Consider the following 26,352-nt stretch of genomic DNA (forward strand, 5'->3'; position numbering starts at 1 on the left):
AAAGCCAGAAGGTTTTAAATACAAGGTATCCAAATAAACTCATAATGCCCTTCTGTAGAACTGCATCTTTTAGTAGAAATTGTTTCAGCATGTCTGTGAAAATATATAATAAATTTCCCAATGAATTGAAAGATTTACCGTTCAAAGTTTTTAAAAGAAGACTGCATCAGTGGTTAACAAATAAGTGCTTCTATAGTTTAAATGAATTTTTCAATACAAAATGAATTAGTCTATTTGATAATAATATATGTAAATTAATATACTTTTATGACATTGAATTTGTTAATATTATACATAGGTACTAAATGAATTATTAAGTTATTTACGTCTCATATTATAATATTATATAAGTATTAAAATTTCATTTTATAAATATTATTGATATCATTGTGAAATCCGACATGTTTCAATATAACAGTACGATTAGTGTTTAGACAATTTTGTAACATATTTTGCATGTCGATTGACGAAACATATTGGATTATCCATTATATTGTTAACACCTTAAGTACAATGTTTCCTGCAAATAAATTTCATTTCATTTCATTTCATTTCATTTCATTTCTACTATTGGTATAGTTATAGCTCATGTACGTGAATTTCATTTTTCAAAAATCCCCCGGGAACCATGCTTTTTTCCGGGATAAAAAGTAGCCAAATTTCATCAGAATCGGTTCAGTAGTCAGGCGTAAAAGTTTAACAAACAAACTTACATTCACATTTATAATATTATTAGTAGGGGTAATAATGAAATACGAGTGTGAAAAGTTAATTGTACAATTTAGTATAAAAGGTTCTATAAAGTGAGGCACATCACGGAATGTATGAAAGTTAATACAATTTCCTGCACGTGTAACTATTCATCGTTCCCAAAGCGATAAAAGTCGACACAACTTTAGTGTGTGAATTTTCCAGAACCTCTATTTTAAATAGGCTTCAGTAGTATCGTAATTCGTAACTAACAGTTCATTTATGTGAAAGGCTCATGCCCGGTACCTTTAATAAACGAAACGTCGTAGTATAAAAACTACGAATGATAATCTGCCTACCAAGTACCATACATTTTAAGCGTTTCACAGCATATATTTGGCAAATTGGCTTATGAGTTTAACCCTTTGCCTGTCCTACTATTTAACTATTATTACTTTTTTCGGTGCAACAAAGAGGATGAAAATACTACGTAATAAGTGGCGGGACTGCCTAAGTCAAAATTGAAATTTATTTTACTATGAAACGTGCAATCATTTGACATAAATTTGAAATAGTAGTAATTACAGTATGGTGATTGGCTACCAAGTATAATCCGTCTATGTTTGAAAGCGAACAGTTGCATAAATCGTGGTAGATTTCGGCTATCTCCGTTTTTTACAAGATTTAAGCCGTCATGTGTCAATCTATCAATGACTGCACGTTTCATACAATCGAAGTAATCGCATTATTTCTTAGAGAGTTTCTCTGGGTGCAACACATAGACTTCGAATATGCTAACGTAAAATGAATGACTTAATAGCCTGATAATTGGAGACCAATTTTGATTTCTCATTGTTTTTGTTAGCTAGCTTAATAATATTCAAAATAGTAAGAAGCTAATTTATTGAATTAGTAGTATTAATTGCGGAAATCCATAATTATACAAATGATTTAAGATTTCTTTAGTGTTAATTCCGCAAATATTTGTCTTTAAAACTATTCATGTGTATTGTTTTAAAGACAAATATTGGCGGAATTAACACTAAAGAAAACTTAAATCATTTGTATAGTAAGGAGCTAATTCCTAACGGGGCTGATAGATTAACTTTCCTTTTCTATCTCAATGTATCTGCGTTCGATATGTTCTTCTCTCTCGCATGCTTCGTTTATCTATACGCTATTATATATAAGTCTATAGTGAAATGGACTATGTTCTGGTGAGATGGTAATATTCATAGAAATATTGAAAAGGATTGTATTGCAATGATTGATTTTAACACCGAAAAACAGGAAAGTAACGACAAAAGAAGATGTAGTTTATTAATACCAAATCTCAATCAGATGCCTTTGAGAACTCTATGAAGTCAGCTATTGGCAACAAGATTGTTTCTTAAATAATACATTATAAGAGGAAATTTTTATTACCAAAATTAAGGTACTCACAAAGAAATTTAAGTTAACACTTAATCTTAATTAAATCATAAAAAAATCTCAATGCCAATAATGATTGGTGTAATAAGCTTATTCCATGATTTCGAAAACAATAAGTTATATTGAAGTGGGTACTACTAATCTACGATATTATAAATAAACTAGGCAATAGGAATAGGGAATTGTAAAAAAATTAGGGAGACGTAACTATTAATGTGATATAAATATTGAATGCAACAGAGGGTTACTATACGCCTTTAAATACGTGTGAATTTCGTCGAGTAATAGCTCAACTTATTTTATAGTCGAAATATTAATTAAAATTTGCATGAATTCAAACTCTAAGTAATGAATCCTCTGTTTATAAACTCTCCTACGCCTGTTATCACGTTCACCTCATCCCACATCTCAATTAGATTCGAAAAATATTACAAGTTGTAACTTCGATCCCCCGATGAACGGTTATCGAATGATTGACGGCTGGTAAATTATTCAGTATCTGACCATGGAAGGTCTATCCCGCCCCTTATTACGTAATATTTACCTTCTCTTTGCTTGCCCTTCTGCTATCAGACTGCGAATGATATGTCCTTTTAGTAGTTTATACTCCACAAGTAAAAATTGAAATTTAGTTTAGTATGAAACGTGCAACCATTTGACATAAGTTTGAAATAGTAGTTCTCACAGTATCGCGATTGCCTACGAAGTATAATCCGGCTATGTTTGAAAGCAAACAGTTGCTTAAAACGTAGTGGATTTCGGCTATCTCCGTTTTTTACAAGACTATAGCTGTCATCTGTCAATCTATCAATGACTGCACGTTTCATACTTTCATTTCAGCTTAGTTATTTTTACACGACGTGATTTTTCTTTATGTATAGAACGTCACTGACTCTTTCACCAAAAATGTTGTAGAAACGCTAAAATCGTTCTTTCTATACAATCGCTCGCTGACAGTTATCCGTATGGCCGGCCCTCCGTTTGTCATGACATGAGCGATCAGTAAAATGTCGTTAGATACGTCTGGTATTTATAGAAATAGTTATCAAATACGTCTCGTAGTAAATATTACAGGTGTACCAGAAAATATCCGTTTTTACATGCTTTTTATTAGCTTCACCTGTATCTATGTTAGTTTGATTAGTTAGTTTAACTGACTCATTTGGGCGTGATTTTGACCCACTTTTAACGGCCAGATTTCGTTCAAACTTTGTAGATTTACCGAGGACCGATGACAATACATTAATTTCATAAAATTATTCCATTTTTCAATTGGAAAAATGAGATTTATTTTAATTTATATAATTTTCAACTATTTTGTAGTTCGGTTTTCTGTAAAAAGCGTATTTTTTAGTTTTTTTTTTAACTGTTATCTATTGTTTATATTGTGACGGTTATCAGGTGATTACCCTCATCCATGCATTACGAGAACATTTGTTGGTGGGAACCAAACAATTAATGATCTTGTCACTTATCAATTAATAAGAATTTATCCCTTGGTGACAGATACACAAATCCTCAAGAGTATTTAACTAAGGATGCCTTATTTATATCTTATAGAAGATGGGAGACGTTAATTTACTTTATCTACACCCATGCTTTAAGTCCTATATATTATATAAGGAGTGTTGTAATGAAATTCAGTACAACATTCGGTTGGATGATGTATTAGTTACTAGGACTGGCTTTTTTATTGGTAGCAGTAAGCTAACTATTTCAGAATCTTTTAGAGGATTCTTATTATGAGTGTAGATAAAGTTTTGTATGTAACTGTTGATAATTAGGTATTAAAACACTCATGTGATATATTATCACCCCACCCCTATATTCGTGTATTAATACCCCTTATTACACAACAGTTGCAGAAATAACTATAACAGAATTATATCTTATGTGAAACTAACATGTTTTGTCATTATTATCATTAGGTGATAAACAATATAATCATAGAAGTCTAAGGTCAAACGATAGCCTTAGGGTCAAATTCCAAAAGTGAATAACCATAATATTATTATATTACTTGCGATAACACAATATTATTGCACTACTTCATAAATGAGTCATAGGATTATTTAAGTAATATCATTAAATTATTTTTATACAAACAAAAACAATGAATTTAAATTTGGAGTATTAATAGATTCATTATCGTATAACCAAGTTTCACTCAACATTGAGACTTTGTACAATCCAATGAAAAAAAGCACCGTAGTGAGTCCACAGACTTTGAAAACAAAGTTGGAAGAAATGATAAAGTTGGATATAAACTAACGCCAGGGTGTCGAATTTGGGTGTCGGTGTGCACGCGTATCGTAAAAATTCACTGTGATTATTTTTCCCCAGCAACAAAAAAAAAGCATGTATGTAATTCACACGTGGAAATGAAACTTTCAAAAATTTTGGCTTCAAGATAATGACAAGAATGTAAAATTTCGAGACGAGGATAATTGTAGGTTTTAGAAATGATCATAGTGATAAAAAGATTGATAATTATTTTACATTTTATTCGTATATATTACATAGGTTTATTCACACTCAGAGCTTCCATTTTCGATCGGCTTATCGTAACTAAAGTATGAAATAAATACTTTGGTCTTAATATGGTCCATATATCTTTGGAATACTGCGTCAATTACTGTTTTTGATCTTGTTGATGATATTTTATGATTTCAAATTTAATTTGGCGTCCAAAAACTCAAGCAACGGAATCGCTGAAACTGCACATGAAGTCCTGGTACATGTTGCTAGGATGACACATGATTTCGATCGCTGTGAAAGACATTAATATCACCGCTACCACATTCAAGTTCTCTATGTATAATACGTCGAACGCATGACGTCAGAATATATTAAGTTATACTCGCATCAAACATAAACAATATTTTCTTCAACTATGATCACCTGGTATTGAAACTTGTATAATGCTTCCATCTCATTCTCTCACCGGCTGAATTCTATAAATTTCCCCTGTTTGTGTCCCTATCATCTCGCTTTTTCGTTGCATTGAGTTTCAAATCACAACGATTCTAAAGGAGTTTCACTTCAAAAAGGAAAAAATGAACAAGTTGCTTACAAAACAGCTAGGTATATCAAGATTAAGATTCCTTAGCGCCGGTAGATTCCTTTCAATTTCTGTTGCTCTGGTGAAAACTCATATTCGGATCAGGATTCTACATTGCTCCACTTTTGTTGATTATTATAAACTTACGGTGAATAAGTATATCTATTTATAACCAATACACGGAAACCTAAACGGTTTGACGATTAAAGTGTAGTTCGACGCTTATAACACAATGTAGGCATTAATCTAAGCTTAAGTTAATCTCGGCTTACCGAGTGGATTACTCCGAAAGACTATGAGTGTATAGAGTCATCGTAAAGCTCAACACAACTTGTATAAACTCATGTTTCTAACCGTAATGCTATTGTTATAATATATTAAAAATAACAACACAACCAAAAATAACTTTAGATTACGTTTATCTCATAATATAAAATGCTCACAGAATACCTTTATTTATTTATGGTGTATGTGGATGATGCAGCTACTGTACTCAATAACTTTTGTATTAATTTACATTTACTTTTTTGACTTACTCGTGTAAGACATTGACTATTTGACGTTTGAGTGTGATTGTTGCATCATTTTAAATTTTACATATTATATTGTAATTGAAATGATCTGTAAATCTTGATAGAAAAGAGTGGCAATGAGTTTCTTGCTACTTCTTCTCATTAGCTCAACCCTTTACGAAGTAGCGGTAGATTCATAAGTGTCATTTCCGTGACCTACGTGAATAAACTGATTTTGATTTGATTTGATTTGAATAATTACTTGTTTTTCTACATTATAACAGGGTTTTTCCTATCAAAGTAAATGTATTAACAATATTAAGAGATCATAGATTTACACACGCGTCCGTCTTATTTCAACAACATTTGATGAAGTTGACCTGATAATGAACAAATAGCCATCAATTTTTTTAATAGTAAGTTTTTTACGTGTGACAGTGTACCGATTTTAAACAACCAAAATCAATGATAATGAAAACAGTGCCATCGAACTTATCTGATGATGAAGCTGGGCATCAAAATGTCCTTCCTGATCAAATAATTAAAAAAATATGCAAAGAAAATATTATCTAAAAGTAGAATAGTTTCGCTATAAACAGGCAGTACGTGGGAAAATTGGGTGGCGTGGGTTAGAGTACGATTGTTGGGGATGATCACCATGTCAGTGCCGCATCAGTCAGGGTTAGCACTTCTGAGTACTTGAATCAAAATAATTTAGTAATAAAATAATATTATTTCTGCGTCTTTTAACTATATTATTTTTCAAATAGTTTAACGAAAATGCATTGTTTTGAGTTGTGTAGGTAGGTACGGTAGGTAGACATTCTAATAAAAAAGTTAATGAAAGTCACAGAAGTTAATGTAGATCGATACAAAATTTGATCGTAGATCATCACGACTATACGCATCTCACGGTAAACCTGGGTGAATCAATGCTATCAAGAAAGGGTAGATGTTCTACTTTCCCGGCGTTGTGCGCTTTAAGTATTTTAGTACCTATATACATGTTTGTAATTGATATTTTTTTTTTCGTCTGTAAGAGATAGAGAGTAATAGAGTAAATGCTAGCTTTTATTTTTTTTATTCTTTTCGGAAAATTTACAGCTAGGTTATTAACAAATAGGTACATAATTAAGTACGAAGGCTTATTACAAATTTTCACTAATAGTTATACTAATAAGATTAAAAACTAAAACAAAAGAATTTAATTTAATTCGCCAGAAAGTAACACATAAAATAAATTAGCTGAATACATATTATAATAATATGATATCACCCCGGAAGCCTGCATTCTAAGATCTGAAGTTTCAGCAGCAATAGCAGCGCTCAAAGGCAGAAAGGCTCCTGGTCCTGATCAGCTCACCGCAGAGATTTTAAAAGCCATGGGTCCAGCAGGGTTAAATGCAATACATAGTATATGCAGCGACATCTGGGCTACAGGAGTTTGGCCTGGCGACTGGTGTAGATCAATTATTCTACCTCTACACAAAAAGGGTTCTACAACCATATGCGACAGTTATAGAACTCTGGCGCTCATAGCCCATGCCACCAAAGTACTTCTCCATATCATCAATGCCAGGGTCCACCATTATCTGAGATGGCAGATTCTCCAGGAGCAGGCAGGTTTTGTCAAAGGTAAGGGAACGCGTGAACAGATCCTCAATATCCGCCAACTGATCGAGAAAGCCTATGAGTTCAACACATCCCTTGTCATGTGTTTTATTGACTACAGTAAAGCCTTCGACTGCCTGATCTGGACTAAATTATGGAAAGTTCTGCAAGAACTTGGAGTACCTCAACATCTAGTTGCTCTGAAAAAGTCCTTATATTTCTGTAATCAAGGGGTAGTCAAGATCGACCAAACTGTCTCAGACGCTTTTAACTTCGAGAAGGGTGTCAGACAAGGGTGCATCTTATCTCCGATTTTATTCAATATCTATGGAGAATACATTATAAGACGGGCTTGTAAAGGCTGGAAACGAGGCATCACCATAGGAGGCGTTAAGCTTACAAATCTGCATTATGCCGATGATACCACGCCTTTGGCAGCCAACGAATCTGAAATGGTGGAATTACTCAACAGGGTTGATAATATTAGCTTGGAACTAGGCCTTAAAATCACTAAAACTAAGCTTATGGTAATCGACCGCACCAAAAAGCTAACAATGACTCGGGCACTGAATCTAGAACAGGACGATAATTTCTCATGCGAGTTGGAAATAAGGCGTCGGATTCGCGTCGCGTCGCAAACAAGACTCTCATCCATGTGTCTCCGTAGAATCGAACAACTGATGGTTACTGGGAAGGTAGACGGACGACACCCTAGAGATGGCAGCCCTATAAGATGGTCTGACCAAATCCGCACATCTCTGAACACAGGATTACATGACGCTCTGCACGTTGCCAAAGACAGCCACAGATTGCGAACTATTGTCAGTTGTAAAGTTGAATCCTCAGATAAATCACGACCCTCAGCAATGAGGAATACGACGCTAGGAGGAGGACATATTATAATAATTATAAAATTATTAGTAGTAGTATAAGTATTGCTTATAAGCTTGGGTATTCAGTCAGGCACGTTTAAAAAATGTATCATTTAAATGTTTCTTAAGGCGAAGTTCTGGCGTATTACAAAAGTCGACATCTATTTGGTTGGATAGGATATTATAACATCTGCATGCTCGTAACATAAAAGTATTTTTTCTGTAGTTGCATTTTAGGGACATGTAGAAAATTAGGCCTTTTAACAATGACACCAGAAGTCCGCAGTCTAATCTGACCTAATAGTTCCAACAGTCAACCGTGCCATTTGCTCATACTTCCTATTACTAATTCATTTGATTCTTTCATTCCTGAAGCTTGAATAAAAAGATTGTTATCATGAAAGATTGTCAAAAGATTCCTTCATAAAAACAATCAATAACCAGGAATGAGACCGTACACTGTAATTACGAGCAATCATAGACGTAACGTATACAATTATCAAATAATCAATAGGACGTACGTTTTATAATGTACGTGCGTCAAACAATCGTTATAATATTGTTACTAGTGGGTGGCTCCTTTGCACAGGATGCCAGCTAGATTATGGGTACCACAACGGCGCCTGTTTCTGCCGTGAATCAGTAATGTGTAAACATTACTGTGCTTCGGTCTGAAGGGTGCCGTAGCTAGTAAAATTACTGGGCAAATGAGACTTAACATCTTATGTCTCAAGGTGGAGAGCGCAATTGTGGTGCCGTTCAGAATTTTTGGGTTTTTCATGAATCCTGAGCGGCATTGCATTGTTATCGTGCTTGTCTCGTCCCTTAATATCAAAAAAAAAATAAAAAAAAATGTTACTATCCATTCCCGCCCGCTTCATTGGGCGAATTTTAAAAGGAATGAATAATGGAATTCAAAAATTAAGTAGTAATAAACTATATAGGATAAATTTCGCATCGAATGGTGGTAGTTTCATGTCGATACGATCATTGGCTTTGGCGTGATTGAGCCTCAAACAATGAGCATTTTCATTATATACGAGTATATAGACGATAAAGATTTCATACCTTGTATACGATATTGATTCGTTCAAAAGAGAGGTACTTACTCTTGTATTTTTTATCAACTAATAGGACATTTTTTAAACACCAATCAAAGTCAACAGCACAAATGAACATTTTATAAATAATATTTATCTTTGACAAAACAAGATGTGAATCAGCGTGTGGCTGTGTGTGCGCATTGCAAGCAGTGGATCTGACTTTTTTTTATGAAAATAAGGAACGAGACGAGCAGGACGTTCAGCTGATGGTAATTGATACGCCCTGCCCATTACAATAGCTGCTCAGGATTCATGAAAAACCCTAAAAATTCTGAGCGAAACACAATAATGTTTGCACATTATTGCTTCACGGCAGGAATAGGCGCTGCTGTGGTAGCCATAATCTCAGCCATGTCGGCCTGTGCTAAGGAGCCTCCCACTGCGATAATCACCCACCACTTGAAGAGTGATGTTTTTAATACACAAATGAATATTCAAAATTTAATATTATTTTTTAACATAAAAAAAATCACAAAATTACTTATTTAGTGTTATTTTTTTCGAGTTAATAAAACATAAGAAAGCTAAAAACTTGTTTCCTTATATAAAAAACTTTCATATTGTTTAACAATAAAAATAATTAATACCTCTCTCAAATATTTATGATTTAAAATAATATACAAAAACAAAAACGAAAAAAAAATCGCAATTGGAGCTGTTTCTGAGTACTTTCGATGATTGCCTGTCTTATGGCTTTATTGACTTGGCTATTTCAATATATTATTTTAAATCCTATTTTGAATAAATATAATATACTAGCTGACCCGACAGACGTTGTTCTGTAGATAATAAAAATAAAATACTGTTTTATAGGAATTTGCCAATAATATTTCAAAACATCAAGAATTTTTTCGTAAAAAATGCTCCCTGTTATTATAATGAAATTGTTTCACAGCGGAACTGTCAAACCGTGCGTCACTAAATTGTCCCATAGAAAATATGTCCATACAAAACAAATCCTATCTCTCAAGTTGGACCAAACTGCACTCCATGAAGTAATCCCCATTAAAATCCGTTTATTAGTTTAGGAGTCCATCGCGGACAAACGTGACACGTAATTTATATATATTAAGATTAGAATTTAGATTTATCTAATCTATCTATATATATAAAAATGAATTTCTGTTCGTTAGTCTCGCTAAAACTCGAGAACGGCTGGACCGATTTGGCAAATTTAGGTCTTGAATTATTTGTGGAAGTCCAGAGAAGGTTTAAAAGGTGAATAAATAGGAAAATGCTGCAAATTAAATAAAAACAACGAATTTGCTTTTCCTTTGATGTGTCCATACATAATTTCTATGAGAGAATTTATTGACGCACGGTTTGACAGTTCTGCTGTGAAACAATTTCATTACGACAGCAGGGTGCATATTTTACGAAGTAATTTTTGATGTTATGATATATTATTGACAAATTCATATTAAAACATTGTTTTATTTATTATATACAGAACAACGTCTGTCGGGTCAGCTAGTCTAATATATAAAATTCTCGTGTCATGGTGTTCAACATTGAACTCCTCCGAAACGGCTTGACCAATTCTCATGAAATTTTGAGTGCATATTGGGTAGGTCTGAGAATCGGACAACATCTATTTTTCATCCCCCTAAATGTTAAGGGTGGTCCACACGATTTTATTTTTTAATTTTTTTGTCATTTTTTTTTTAAATTTGTTTGATTATGAGTCAGCATTAAAAAATACATACAATTTCAAATTTTCACCCATCTACGATCAACAGTTACTTTTGTATCGCGATTTTAATATCGGCAATACAACGTTTGCTGGGTCAGCTAGTTTAAATATATTAAGATTAAAATTTAGATTTATGGTTCTACATAATATAGATAGACCACTAATAGAAAATCTCAGTAAAATATAAGCTAAGTATTTTATGGCACACCGAATTTTCTTTGGGCGAAAGCCAAGATTACCGAAAGTATTGAAATCTGTGTTATCTCCAAGTTTTTAAGACTCCACGAACTGGTCCAATCCAATCTCAGCAAATTTTGCAATGGAACTTTATTATATCTTCTAGGAACTTAACTTAAAATTTGGTATTTATTAAAAATCTTAACATAATATTTTATAATAGATTTGATGTAACGATAAATACATTTTCACATTCAGTTCATTGTAAATTCAACTGATCAAATCATTTAGGATTTCCTAAATGTAACGCCTACTTCAATAAATTTTATTTTAACATGTACTAGGACATCATGTGGAGTTTAGAGGTTTAATGTAAATTTTGCATCGGATACAGCAATTCTGTTGATTGAGTTTTTGGACGCCGAAATAAATTTGAAAATGTGCAGCAGTCACACAACTGTATCATCAACAAGATCAAAAACACTAATTGACGCAGTATTCCTAAAATATATGGACCATATTAAGACCAAAGTATTTATTTCATACTTTAGGTACCGAAAATGTAAGCTCTGAGTCTCTATTTTCAAGGTATCACTTCTACTACGTGTGTAAACACACATGTTTTTTGAAGTGAAACTTCTTTAGAATCGTTGTGATTTCAAACCGGATGCAACGGAAAAAACGACAGGTAAGAGACACAAATACAAAAATATGTAGGATGAAGCCGGCAAAGAATGAGACAGAAATATGCATACTATTTTATTTTTATGAATGACGCGAGTAACTTAATATTATATTCTTATGTCATACGCACGACATAACTGCATAGACACCAGGAGAACATAAATATGGTAGCGGTGTTAGTAATGTCTTTCATAGCGGTTGAAATCATGTGTCATCCTAGCAACATGTACCAGGACTTCATATGCAGTTTAGAGGTTCATGCACAATGCAGGTTTCACTTCTGACATGTACTACTTTGTACACACGCAATTTTTTTATTACTATTAATTGTTTTGAACATCGCAATAGTACGTGAAATAGATATCGATGTATTATTTTAAATTATACGATTATTATTCTTTTATTTTTAAGTTAAATTATATTATCTATATATGAAATAAATATCTATCTATCAATTTTGTTTTTTTATTAACGCGAGATTTGCAAATTTATTTAAATACAATACTTCGTAAAGGATTAAAACGCATTAAAATAAATTCTAATAAAAATGTAACGTATAAACCTCATGTAAAAAGAACAGCTACAAAGTTTTGTTGCTTTAAAGAGTATTAAAAATTTATTATAAGAAATTCCTTAAATAATGTATCGCAAGAAGATCATTGTATTTAATTGAAAGCATAACCTCTTTAATCAAAAACAGCTAATATTGCCAATTTCTGTCAACAGTTCCGCCGATGTTGTCAATACCTAACCAATTGGAAGGAGCATATATTGGTCAAGACGTGACTCTGGAGTGTCATACAGAGGCTTACCCGTCTTCCATCAATTACTGGACCACGGACAAAGGAGACATGATCATATCCGGTAAGATTTTATTATTTTTTATTCAATATATTAACAAAATAACGCAAACGTCATGTGTATTAAGGTCTTTAGATTTTGCCAAGAGGCCTACGAGGATTCTAAATACATCCTTCTGGAATGTGAGGCCTACGTCGCAATGAGGGCATGGTTTTATTTATTTAAGATTACCTACAACATACATTCCACTAAAATTACAACATACTTAAAAAAAATGATAATTGTGATTCTACTTACAGGCAATCAGACATGCATGAAACTTAATTTTATGACGATTGTTTGTCGGCTATAAAGTAATAACGAATTATATAAATCTAACAAATATTTTACAACTACTTCTACACAAATAAGAAAAAAAACATATAAGAACAAATTTAAATTTAATTAGTAATTAAAAAAAACATTCTTTTTTGACGTTGGTTGTCGGCTAGATACTAATAACGTATTACATAAATCTAAAACATATTCTACAACTGTTTCTACACAAATAAAAAGAAAAGTACACTTAAAGAACAAATTTAAATTAAATTATTATTTAAAAAATTACAAAGCCTACGCTTAAATTCATTTTCAGAATTATGGTTAATGTCTAAGCCCTCAATCCTTGAAGATAATTGTATGACCGCGAAAGCCTTACTAAAGTTGAATTGGTTCCAAGCCTCGTTCTGCGGAGTGGGATTTTTAGCAATGCCTTACGAGGAGGTCGATGGGGAATATTGATGTTAAATAAACTCAATAGAGCAGGACACTCTATTTTACTGTTTATAATTTTGTACAGAAAAAACATATCTAAGTATAAACGGCGGGATTTTAATGAGGTTGCCTCAAGACCCTCAATATCCAGGCAGAGGATCTACCCCACCTGTGTCCACTGAGAATAGTGCGCTTCTTAAAGGCCTGAAGGATGGGATTTAGTTACAAATTGAACTCCGAATATGTAAGGGAAAAATTCTCTAAACGTTGACCAATTGCCTCATCATAGCATGCCCATGAGCACAGTCATGGGCGTGCGTCAGAGCATATATAGGGGGCACATTAGATCTACAGATTTAGTGCTTATTTTCCCAAAAATAATAATAAATAAGGTCTTAAAACATCTCCCAAAACATAGTAAAGAGTTGCCAAATACTGCTATGCGTATAATATATATAAAATATATTCAAATTATTTATGTATTTATTCAAAAAAAATATTGAACTAGGCGTTATTTTTGCGGGAATCAATAACTATGTTGTGAGACTCTACACGTACGAGACTCGTGTCAGAATTTAGCGAGTCAACTTCTCCTGAGGATGCCTCGTGTAGAGGTGAAACACGTGTGGAATTGATTGAAGACAAATCTTAGCGAAATTCACACTCAAGAAGGCTTGTGAGCATTTGAATAATTATTTATGTTTGCTTATGCCTATGTCGGTCAAAGTTATCAATAATTTAATCAAAACTAAGCTTTCAATAACACACTGCGATCAATTTTGTTAATCTTCATTATGTTATTAAAATCTATCGGATTTCCACAAACCTTGTATTTTATAACACGTATTTTATCTACAGCAACAATGTATTTGGTTTATTGAAAACCGTTCGATTGTAAAGTAAGTTACAAAGAAATACTTCTCTTCGCTTGTTCGTTATTTCCGGCGCAAAGAAATACCTGTTCAATGGAGAGGTATAGTTTTGTAAGTGCATCTTTTATTGCATTATATATACATACACAAAATACAAAATTGAATTAGTTTTACCGGTATCTAAACAATTTGTAATTTATTGGATTTCCCTCAATTCTGGGATTAATTAAATTTGTAACCAAACTTTATATACGATGAGGGACTCGAACCCGCAACCTCTCAGGTTCCGTTAGAGCACTCTTATCAACTGAGCCAACCGTTCGAGTAGAGGACGCATGGATCGTAAATTTTCATATGTCTTGTTCAACTCTCAAGTTGTGGCTCCATCTACAGAATCTACTTTACAGTTGATAGCTTGCTCAACCGCAATCAATTATTGGGAATTATATCATATTAGGAAATAAGTACATAATAACAATTTTAGTACGAAGTCGTTAATAAATTATTTTTTATCATATCATCTGTATGCTGCGTAGGGCTTATAATCTATCTTTTTCTTTCTATCTTCTAATATTTTTTGCCTTAATAGTTTCTGTGAATTTATGAGAATAAATTACAATCTTACCTCTGATAATAAAGTGTCTCAAAAAGTATTCAGGAGGTTTCGCTTAGTAAAAATAATAATTGTTAAAAATATTTATATGCTTTATTTAAATGTGCACGAGAAATTTTGAACTTCTACCCTTCAGGTTTTAGGTATTCGATATAATCTTGGAACTGTAAGTAAAAACATTACAAAATATCTAACCATAACAATTACCCTTAATCTCATAAAAAAAGGATAACGTCTTAAGTATCTCAATAATACTATAATATGCCGTTGTTAGGAAATAATAAAATAACATAATACTCGCTACATTTCCTATCAATGATTTGTTACAGGCTAGTGAAAATAGTTTTCATATTAAGGAAAAGCTTTGCGATACAATTGTATTTACTCATGCGTGAATTGAAACACTTACAATGGAAATAGCTTTTCGTTTCCTCCGTGGGAATTTAATTAATCTCCATTATGATACAGGAACTAATTAAATTTGTATTGAAAATCTTACGTTATATAAAACGTGGTAAAGGGTAATGCTATTAAAATTGTTATATCTAAAGAATATAATAAAAAATAAGAGATAACCAAAATTCCAAAAAGCTGTAACGAAGCCAAAAAATTTGATATTGTAAACTCAATGATAAAGAAAATAAAGCGAACTGTTGGTTACGGAACTTAAAAGCAGCATGCAAAAGTAGAGATTAAAATAAGATAAATAAAGTTACTACTACTGTATTAGAATTAATAAATACTTTATTGAGTAGTATGATCGGGAACTCAGAGTAAGTTTCTATACCAATTTAAAGTCTGATACAAAAGAGTTTTTCTCGCGTTGCTGTTTCTATCATTAATCCAGTATTTTCTAGACAGTCGAAATAATAGGGTTGTAAAAGTTGCGCAACAAAGTAAAACTCACGTTAAATGTGAAATGCAAAAATTTCCAAACATTATAAGCTTTGCTGTTTGTCGAAGTAAACAGAAAGATCAGCCACGTTATATATATTTCGCAGTTATATTGTCAAAGCCCTGATAGTACAACTTCACTAGTGATATTATAGTTTACGGTTAGATTTTCATTTGTTAATCGACTTCATTTCTTACAATTTAACGACCTGGTTTTAGTGACATTGTAATGTCACAGGTACACTATACTGATATTGTAAGGCAATGGATATTTTGACAATTTTACTGGTTGTTAGTGTATGAGGCCGTCTCTGATTGGTCTGTTTCTTGTATTTATTGTATAGTCATTATTAAGTTACGCATTAGTGTAATCAACTAATTGTTATCTAAATGAATCGGCCTTTATTCATAGGTCCCAAAAACATATTTAGATTGTTGACCACAATGACTACTATTTCAAAAACTATTATTGTTTTGCTAATTGCAGATGAAAAAAATTTACCAATCAGAAAGCCCGACTTCTCACACTTTTTTTTTTTAATTTTATTTTAAAGTAAATGAGTACACTTTTAACTTTACGAAATTTACCTTTGTATTCTTATGTTATTGTAACTGTTTCTCATTAAAATACGGATAAAACTACATTTTTTATATTGAAACCTAGCTAATTGAAGCTAGCTCGATTTATCTCCCTCGAAATCCCCTGTATACTAAATTTTATGAAAATCGTTGGAGCCGTTTCCGAGATTCAGATTATATATACACATATACCAATGAACCTATGTTCATATTCAATGTGCTGCTTTATCGTTTATCTGAAAGAAGAAGAAAGAAAATATATTTTTTTTAAATATTTTTTTTTTCTTATAAAATAATATATATATTTAGTATATTTATCACGCGTCATCAAATGGCCGAATGGGAGACCAGCGTTGGTTTTCATGTATAAAGTCAAAAGTAAATATTTACATAATTACTTTACATTATAAAGTACAATTAAAATTCTGCTAAAACCAGCCCGTTAATTATATAATATAACTGCGATATATACGATAAAGCGGAAAAAAAAACATTATATTTTTTTTTATATCTTGCTAGAGGCTTTGGATTGCAGGCTTTAGGAGTCCAAAGTACAGACACGTTACAGTAAACTTTTTACTTTTTAGCCGATGTCATTCCTCGCCTGCAGGGAAAAACGTGTTCCGCAATTTAGTATTTTTGCCAAATGAACTTTACTGCAATTTTCAGACTAATTTAAAGTTTTTAGAAAATTGAGGAAACACGACGAAGCTAGTTTTGCTTATTTTAATAATTTAAAATATTAGTTTCATAACTTCGACAAAAGCAGCGCTATGTTATTACTGTACTTGCACTAATTCATTTGGTAACTGTAAATTTGTTTCTACTATTGAAAATATCTGTGCGTTTTTAAATTACTTTACTTCCAAAAAACTTTTAAACATATTGTTTGCAGGAATTATTTCCTATATACGTAAAACGAAAACTAATAATAGTTTTTTTTATTGTTAAAATAAGGGACGAGACGAGTAGGAAGTTCAGCTTACATTACAATGCAGTGCCGCTAAGGATTCTAGAAAAATCCTAAAAATTCTGATTGTAGTGCTACAATTGCGTTCATCACCTTGAGACATAAGTTGTTGTCTCATTTGCCCAGTAATTTCACTAGTTACGGCGCCTATCAGACCGAAACACATTACTGTTTCCCGGCAGAAATAGGCGCCGTTATGGTACCGATAATCTAGCCGGCATCCTGTGCAAAGGAGCCTTCCACTGGTAAAGTATTAATAATATTGGGTCAGTAATATCAGGCACAGTTATGTATTATATAGACATGGAAATAAATCATTTTCTCCTAAATACGTCAAACTAGTGAATGTCAGAAAAAAATAAAAAAAATAGTCAAAAAAATTTAACGGTGAGTCTCCCTTATCAAAAATAGATGTTGGCCGATTCTCAGACGGTTTGGCCGTTTCGGAGGAGTTTGGTAACAAACACTGGGTCAGAATTGCTTATAATATTACAAGTAGGGGTATTTTAACACATATTTTTATTTCTGAATTAATGACAAGTGACGCAGCCATTATAATTTAAGTAGAAATGGAAATCGTAGGTGGAAAATACGAAGCAATACCAGTGGATAGTGGATACAACAAGTTCATGATGTTGAAGATCAGAAACATCACCAAAGATGACTTCGGCTTCTACAAATGTATTGCAAAGAACTCGCTCGGAGAAACTGATGGAATTATTAAACTTGATGGTAAGAAATAATTATAATATTCTTTCAAATTGATTTTTGGGCGGTTTTTTTATTTTTGTGTACCATATTCAATTCAATTTTTGTGATATGGCGTTTGTACCAAAGTTAATATTTGACGAAAAAGAATTATTGACAGCCAATTCATATTTATGGGTTTTCTTTAAGTCTTAGTTATGTGAACATTGTATTTTTTTTAAAGTTCTCATAAAAAGCGAACTGATTATTGTTAAATGTTATTAATTTGTCTTTCATCTTAATGTTCTACTGGGTTACAGTATAATTCCTTTTATTTTCATAATGTTGTTTTTCTTTTGAGTTACGTTTTGGCCATGCGACTAATGCGATAATATCTTTTACATTTAATGAAATAGAACTAAAAATCAATGCAATTAGATCAGATTAATATTTGCTGTAAAAAAGTACAGTGCCCCTAAAAACACATAATGGTTTTTATGTTTTCTGAATGCCACTTTTCGTGCCACCCTTAAAAACGGGTATTTTCAATTTAAATAACTAATTATTTATATATAAATATTATATGTAACAGTTATTAAAGCAGTTAAATAATAAGTCGATTTCATGTTTATTCATATAAAAAAAATATTTCACGTAAACATGTGTAAAAAAATAATTAAAGGCGTAAAACAGCCACAGGACAGGACAAAAAGTCAAGGTAAAATAAAATAAAAAAAACGCCCACTTACGCGAAGTTTCTACTAAAGTTATGAGAATATTATTCGCTCTTATTTCAAAAGCATGCCTCAGATCTTTGCGGCCTTACAAATACATTTGGTATAAAGCTTTAATAATTTATACATCTGGATAGCCTCATACTGTTAGACAACCGATAAAAACAGACCAGGAATATTAGTTTAGTGTGCGAGACAACTTACGTTTAACACTCGCGATTTGTATGACACTTTATGTTAGTGTGCGTGAATTGCTCAAAATAGAGGTTTGTTCTAAACTCAATTTTTTTCGACGTTTTCACAACTGTCATAGTCTATCGAGACGTATAAAAGATCTAAGGTATAAAGTTAAATTTGAGAATAAAACAAGTATATGCAAAATGTTGACTATTTCGCAGACAACGCTGTCAATACTATGATAATTCTGAAGTTTTCCGAATTTCAGCCAGCCTTGCTAATAAACGCGGGAAACTTTCGTTCGAATTAAGTACAACCCAATCATAATCAAAATGTCTATTTATAAACATTTTGCACATTCTTGGTTTATTCTTAGGTATAACTCTAGAACAAGTTTATTTGTAAGGATTCCATGTTTCGGATCTCCATAGATGATAGTTAGTAATAATAAAATTAAGAATTAGAAAATTAAGAGTTTGATAACTTCATATTTGTGATTGATTACTGGTTTTTATATTAAATTAAAACTAACTCAATGCTAGATGATTAGATCGGTTATTAAGCTTACACTAAATAGACCCGTAAAAAGGTTAAGCTTTGAATACAGGTAATTTTTTTGTTTCAATATATATTGTCAATAGTTGATTTTATTTGTTCGACAAGTAAATTTTAGCTTCACGATTTGTGTGCGAAAAAAGTTGAAGTATTATATTTTTTATTTTTATTTTTATTGAATAGGACAAACGAGCGTACGGGTCACCTGTTGTTAAGTGATCACCGCCGCCCATACTCTCTTGCAACACCAGAGGAATCACAGGAGCGTTGCCGGCCTTTAAGGAAGGTGTACGCGCTTTTTTGAAGGTACCAATGTCGTATCGTCCCGGAAACACCGCACAAGGAAGTTCATTCTACAGCTTTGTAGTACGTGGAAGAAAGCTCCTTGTAAACCGCACTGTGGAGGACCGCCACACATCCAGATGGTGAGGATGATATCCTAACTTGTGGCGCGTCGTGCGAAGGTGGAATTCGGCGGCAGGAATTAGGTAAAACAGCTCTTCGGAACGCTCCCCGTGATAAATGCGGTAGAAGACACACAATGAAGCGAGGTCTCTACGCAACGCCAAGTGATCCAGCCGTTCACAGAGTACTGGGTCCCCGTTTATATAATGTAATGTTGAAATATATTATCTTTTTTATATATTATCAAACATTTTGTTTTATCTTTAATTATTTTTAATATTTTTGGCAGCTATGTGATGTCACAAGAAAATTCAGTAGAGCTTTTCTTCTTATAGATCTATACTCCCATTTCGACATAAACTTGATTTATTAAATAAAGTAAATAATCTTTAAGTTAAGTGTTTTTTTTTTTCATAGAAATACCGGCACCACCTTCAGCGTTTACAACAACACAGAAATCTATTTTGGATAATCAAACAATACGAAAGAAAGGTAAAGTATAATTTTTAAAACTGGATTCTTTTTTTAAAATTAGCAATTGAATATAACATCTTTCATGTCGTCAGGTCAACCACAAATTATTCAAACAAGTGATGCTGTTAGTTCGACTTTTCAAGGAGAAGCGTATGGTGAACAAATTAGAGATTTTGGTATGTATTTTGACATATATTATGTGTCTAAAAAAGTCTTTGTTCAGTCCTTGTCACAGTCTTACGCTTACAATATACAAGTCTAAGTTTAAGGATTGGTCTCCGCTGCGCTCCAAATAGATATCGGACTACCTTAGAACAATAGCTTTTTATTTACGGCAACTTTATATAGCGTAGAGTGTATTGGCTATTTGTAAAGATGCCTGTGTGCGTGGCATCTTGACACTCAATGACATCTTTCAAATTTTATAACTTATATACGCTTCGTGTTATTTAACATTGAAATTAATAAGATACAAAATACTGATGATATGTGATCCCAGTGCCTTTCTTATTTATTGTAGTATTATTTTTAAAAAGTACGCAACTCAGATTTTTTTTTTTCAATTATTAGTAAAGTTTTAAAGAACATGAGAACAAGAGTACCCCCACCTGGGCGTAGTATTAGTTGCCGCACTTTGCGACTACACCTGCGGTATCTAGTTGGGGGGCAGCGGATACCAATCCTTAATCTAAGATACTAGCAAATAAATTTAAGACAAACAAAGCGTGAAAGAGAGGAGAACATCTCTAACAGAGATGCAAGATGGAAAACGAATCTATTGTTATAAACGATTTTGATTGACAAGTCGGAAACAGTCAGCTAAGTTGAATAAAAATGGTCACGTGTTGTCTTGCCGGGTTGCTCTAAACATACTAGATTATAGACATGTAATAAGTAATAACTTTCCCGAATCGGCAGAGCCTCAGGGCACTAGATTTTTCGGATACACCAAAATAAAGTGTGCCGTACGGCACTCTATTCCCTCACCAAGTTCTGACCCTTATTTCATTTATAAGATAGTTTATCTTGCATGGTCTTTTAGCTTGTTTCAATAGCTTTCAGATTCATTTACTCGAATCATCCTTATTATATTCCAATCTATTGCTAAACGTAAAATAATACGCATTGTCAGAACGCTGCGCGAGCGCCAAAATGGCGCCGATCTTCACCGACCTATACTAGGATATACTAATATTAAATGTCTATAATCGCAGTATTCTTGTTGATAGTGGTATAGTTGTAAAAATAGTTTCTACAACAGGAAAAAATTCTAACAGTCAGTGGTTTTGCTACCGTTTTGGTTTTTCGTGCCAAATCTGTAATATGTATAAATCACATTTACCAGTACTGCTTCTAACGTTTTAATGTTAAGTTGGATAAATATAAGAAGAAGATCAAAACAAAACTACACAATTAATAAAATTTTCATACCTGAATGAAGACCCAGCAATATACTCATTTGTGGCTGACTATTAATTAAGCCTTATATATTACTTATAAAAAAATATTTTAAATAATTTGCAAAACGCAAACTTCACAAAGTAAAACACACAACCTAACAACTTACTCCCGTGTTATCTTAAGTCTATCTATAGTTGAGTAAAGTTAACTTAACTTTTTATTTGAAAGCCAATTGTAATGAAACACAGTCCAACTGTGATAGTGTTAGAAATGACATCAAAAAGAATTCTAAAGGAATCAATTTTGAGATAATTTATTTTCTCAACATTGATTCCTTTTTATGCCTAGTGTAACGGGGAGCTTGTCACAATACATCAATAAAAATGGCATATTAATTGGTGTATGTTTCCGAAATTAGCCTGCACATACAAATCTATAAATTACTAGCTGACCCAGCAAACGTTGTATTGTCGATATTAAAATCGCCATTCAAAAGTAACTGTTGATCGTAGATGGGTGAAAATTTGAAGTTGTATGTATTTTTTAATGCTGACTCATAATCAAACAAATTTAAAAAAAATGTCAAAAAAATAAAAAATAAATATTTCGTGTACGGGTGGTAAACATTTAGGGGGATGAAAAATAGATATTGTCCGATTTTCATGAGAATCGGTCAAGCCGTTTCGGAGGAGTTCAATGTATAACACCATGACACGAGAATTTTATATATTAAATTAACTGAACTCGGTATAAGTCCAAAACATATTTGATATTTTTTTTCATATTTAATTCACAGATATATCCCGTTTACTTATTTATTATTTACCGTTTTATTATTTACCTTTAGATTAATTATTAATTAATTAACAACAAAAATTTTTGTTTCAGATTTCTATGAAAATTCTTCGGTTTCAACTAAACGTAATAAATCATTGACCATACTAATATCTCTCTGCATCATACCAATAATAGAATATATCATATCTTCGTGATGTTTCAATTAATTGTTACTTTGTGATAATAATGTTCCTTTTACATTCGTCATGCTGAGCAGACAATAAACATTGTTTGAATATCTTCATAACTATTTTGTTTATTATACTTTTGGATACAAATTAATTATAATTTTTTTAAGTATTATTTTATTAAACTTTTAAGATTATCGCTTAAGTTTATAAATATAATCTGTGTAACTTTGCCATAATTGGAGGTATTCCTGAAAAACGTATCCAATCCACAAACATCTCATTTTTAGGAATTCCTGTTTAAAGTTTAATAAATATTAGTGTATTCCATGCATGTTGGTTGGGCTACTAAGTCACGATGTCATTTAAAGAGTGACAGTAGGTCTGCCATTTTTTGTCAGTCCGGTAATATGAATCACGTGACCAGTTTTGTGTTCTTAACTCAAATTCGACATGCTTGTGGTTTGGAACGTTTTTCTGGAATTAAAAACGAAAAATTAACTTATTAGCTTCTACTAAATTAATTTTTATGTTACGTAGCACCATATATTTATTTGTTAAAATAATACGCAAATCAAGATTAATAATAATTGGATAGAATAGTTTTAGAAGTGTTTTTATGCTTATTGTGTTTAGTATAATAGCATTGCTAAGCAAGTGTTTAAGTTTAACTGACAGATTATTTTGTTAACGTAAAAGTTCCCAACGCCAGGGGTTCACGGTTAAGGCGACACTAAATGCCGGTGACCTTGAGCGATATGAGTTCACGGCTCCTATGTAACAAAGCCAATATTTTCAAAATTCTTGGGTCGAAAATGTAACATTTTAACGGGTGCAAACTGCTTAATTGCTTACAATCCTCATTATTGATCACTAATCTGAATAAATGTACCTTCATCAAAAAGTAAAATCTATAAGAACAACTTTTATGATAGTAGTATACTAAACAAATGCATGATGCCGAGAAAAAACTTGTTTAACTGCAAAGAAAACTGGTAGTTCATAATAGCTCTGGAGTGCTAACTTTAACGAAAAATAAGCATTAGCAACCTACAAGTAAGACTTAAGGGTATGTGTAACAGGATAAAGTAGTGTTCATAGCTCAAAATCTTATATTTTCACCACAAAACTTGTCTAAAAACACCTTGTGTTAAATGTTTTCTGTTTACCGTTCGCCTTAATATAAAATGTTATTAGAAAAATGCTTTCAACTGCGAATGATATGTGTGAATGTTAGTTCATTAAGATGTACAGTCAGTCAATTAATTTGACCTTATTGCAACGTCTATGGTTAATACTGTAAATAGCTTTAAATTATTTTAGGGATTATTATGTTTGTTAGAATTATTAGTTTATTTACGATTTAATAATTATAAGATAATGCTTAAGAAAACAAATTTTCTACATCGATTTTGTATTTTTTTGAAAAGTGCTAGATTTTACGGTCACCTGTCAATATTATATACCTACTATTGGATATGTAACCTCTTTTGTTGCTCTTCGTATTGTCAAATTATTACATGCCTAGGAATAATAGAAATTAAATTATAATATTTGTTTTAATTGATGAAACATACATGTTTAATTATATTATCTGTAGTAATGTCAAACTCTTTGCCAACATTGCCATAAAGTATCAGTTCGCTAGGACAGACTCTAAGGCTAAGCGTACGCTGAGACACAGCACAGTACAGCACAGATTTAGCAGGGCAGGGCAGGAGAGGAAGACATAGGCCACGAGCGTATGCTGCGATGCAGGAAGATACTATTGCGATTGTCGTTTTAAAAATTATTTAAATACAAAAGGAGCAGTTTCTTAGCAACCTTGAGGCGGTTGCAAGAGGTTGCTTCTAGGTTTTTTTACAACATACATAATTTGAAATTATTTTAATTTCTCGGTAGTAATTACCCATTATAACTCTTTTAATGTCTGTTTTTGAATAGTCTGGATGATTTGTATCATACAAGCAAGTTGACAACGCAATAATTGAATTTAAAGATCTGTAATTCAACAAAATTAAAATTAGCGGTAAAAACAAGCACGCATCGCGCAGAAATCTGTGCCGGCGGTACAACGAGACGCAGAGCAGGATAAAATGCATGTCTGCGCCGTGCGTGTTTGCACCGCAGGCTACGAAGCTTTTCATACGTACATATGTTACAAAATCTGCTCTGCCCTCCGCTGCGTGGACCTACGTTGTCTGCGTCACCGCGTACGCTTAGCCTTATTGTCGGTCACTTACCGATAAACAGTAGAACTAAACCCCCATATCAGAAGGCGTCACAATACGTGATTCACGATTATCTGTATTTTGTCTCTTTCATGCAAGGCTATACAGTGACAAAACACACTTGATCATGGAAAGCGTACAGTATACTATACGTGCAGTGTTCGCTCAAAAGAGTACGGTCACCACACCTATAATTTCTAACGCAAAACTACTACAAAATTGTAAGTACCGGCTATAAGCCTTATTATTTCGTTATGGATACCAGTGTTTTTACAGGTACTCATTTCATATTAAGGTTAAGGTTGAAGGGCGCAGAAGTATGCGATCAGTCTACTGTCGTATTGTGATGCGATATCAATTAGTATTATTTTCATTGGAAAGTGGAAAGTGTGAGAGTGATATTGAAAGTAGAGTGAACGCAGGAAACATGGTGAATGGAGCTTTGAACTCCTTTATGAACAGTCGGAAGGTGTCTAACAAGGCTCGTTTGGCTGTACATGAGGGTGTGTTGGTTCCGACACTCATGTACAGAAGTGAAAGGAAACGTTGTGGCCTGAAAGATGATGCAGTGACAAAAATTGGGAAAGGTATGCTGAGATGGATTGGCCATGTCGAGAGAATGAATGAAGAACGATTGATGAAGAAGTGTATAAGGCGTAAGTGTGAATGAAAGTGATGAAAGGGGTACGAGACCAAATCAGGGACGCCTTGAAATAGGCTAGGTCAAGAGTACCCTAAACCGAAGAGCATGTATGAAGGGAATAATGAAAGTGGACGAAGCGAAAGAAGTATGTAAAGATCGTAGCAGGTAGAAAGAAGTGGTTTATACCTACCTATGGTTAGTATGTATTTATGTTATGTGTATGTATTTATGTATGTAATTATCTATATATTTTCACCATCACTCCTAATCCTTATAGCTCGTAAAAAATTTAAATAAACATTATTTGATGAATTATTTTCAGTTTCTTATTATTTGAATTATTTTATTGCACTTGCGATAAGTGACGCATCACAGACCCTTTGCATTGATATCTTTTGGTACTGTAGGCGCTGAGTCTTTGACATTAGTTAACAATAAAATGATTATAACTAGGATAAGAACGTGTATTTTGTTACATACCTATTTATCTGTGTTACAAATGTTAATTTTATTCATCACTTTTATATGAAGTGCCGCTTAAATGCCAAATAAATGTATATATAGAAGAAAAACTGTATTTCATTTATAAAATTATACTTTTTACTATCAATATTTGTTGCAGCGTCGTGAGGTGGTACTAAGTATATTTTTTTGTCATAACTTTTTGACTCAAATGAAGAAAACAATTTTGAATTGATTTAAATCATCGAAAAATTTGAGTCATCGGCTTATTATGAAGATTTAAACATTGATTTTAAACAGTG

At 32.5% G+C, this 26,352-nt stretch overlaps 1 protein-coding gene across 2 annotated transcripts in view; it reads left to right on the top strand.

The window, feature by feature from the left end:
* Positions 1 to 25,745, top strand: part of LOC126966854 (lachesin-like) — a 65,335-nt gene extending 39,590 nt beyond the window's left edge. Inside the window, exons 7-11 of one of the 2 annotated variants that reach the window (XM_050811119.1) lie at positions 12,561 to 12,698; positions 17,884 to 18,048; positions 20,292 to 20,366; positions 20,441 to 20,524; positions 22,638 to 25,745. In XM_050811119.1, coding sequence (XP_050667076.1) covers positions 12,561 to 12,698; positions 17,884 to 18,048; positions 20,292 to 20,366; positions 20,441 to 20,524; positions 22,638 to 22,741 — 566 coding nt within the window. In that variant the 3' untranslated portion in view covers positions 22,742 to 25,745. The remainder of the gene's footprint in view (positions 1 to 12,560; positions 12,699 to 17,883; positions 18,049 to 20,291; positions 20,367 to 20,440; positions 20,525 to 22,637) is intronic. The other variant, XM_050811120.1, reaches the window with a different exon arrangement.
* Positions 25,746 to 26,352: the final 607 nt, after the last annotated feature.

The sequence above is a fragment of the Leptidea sinapis genome, chromosome 11 (assembly GCF_905404315.1).
Source record: "Leptidea sinapis chromosome 11, ilLepSina1.1, whole genome shotgun sequence".
Lineage (NCBI taxonomy): Eukaryota > Metazoa > Arthropoda > Insecta > Lepidoptera > Pieridae > Leptidea > Leptidea sinapis.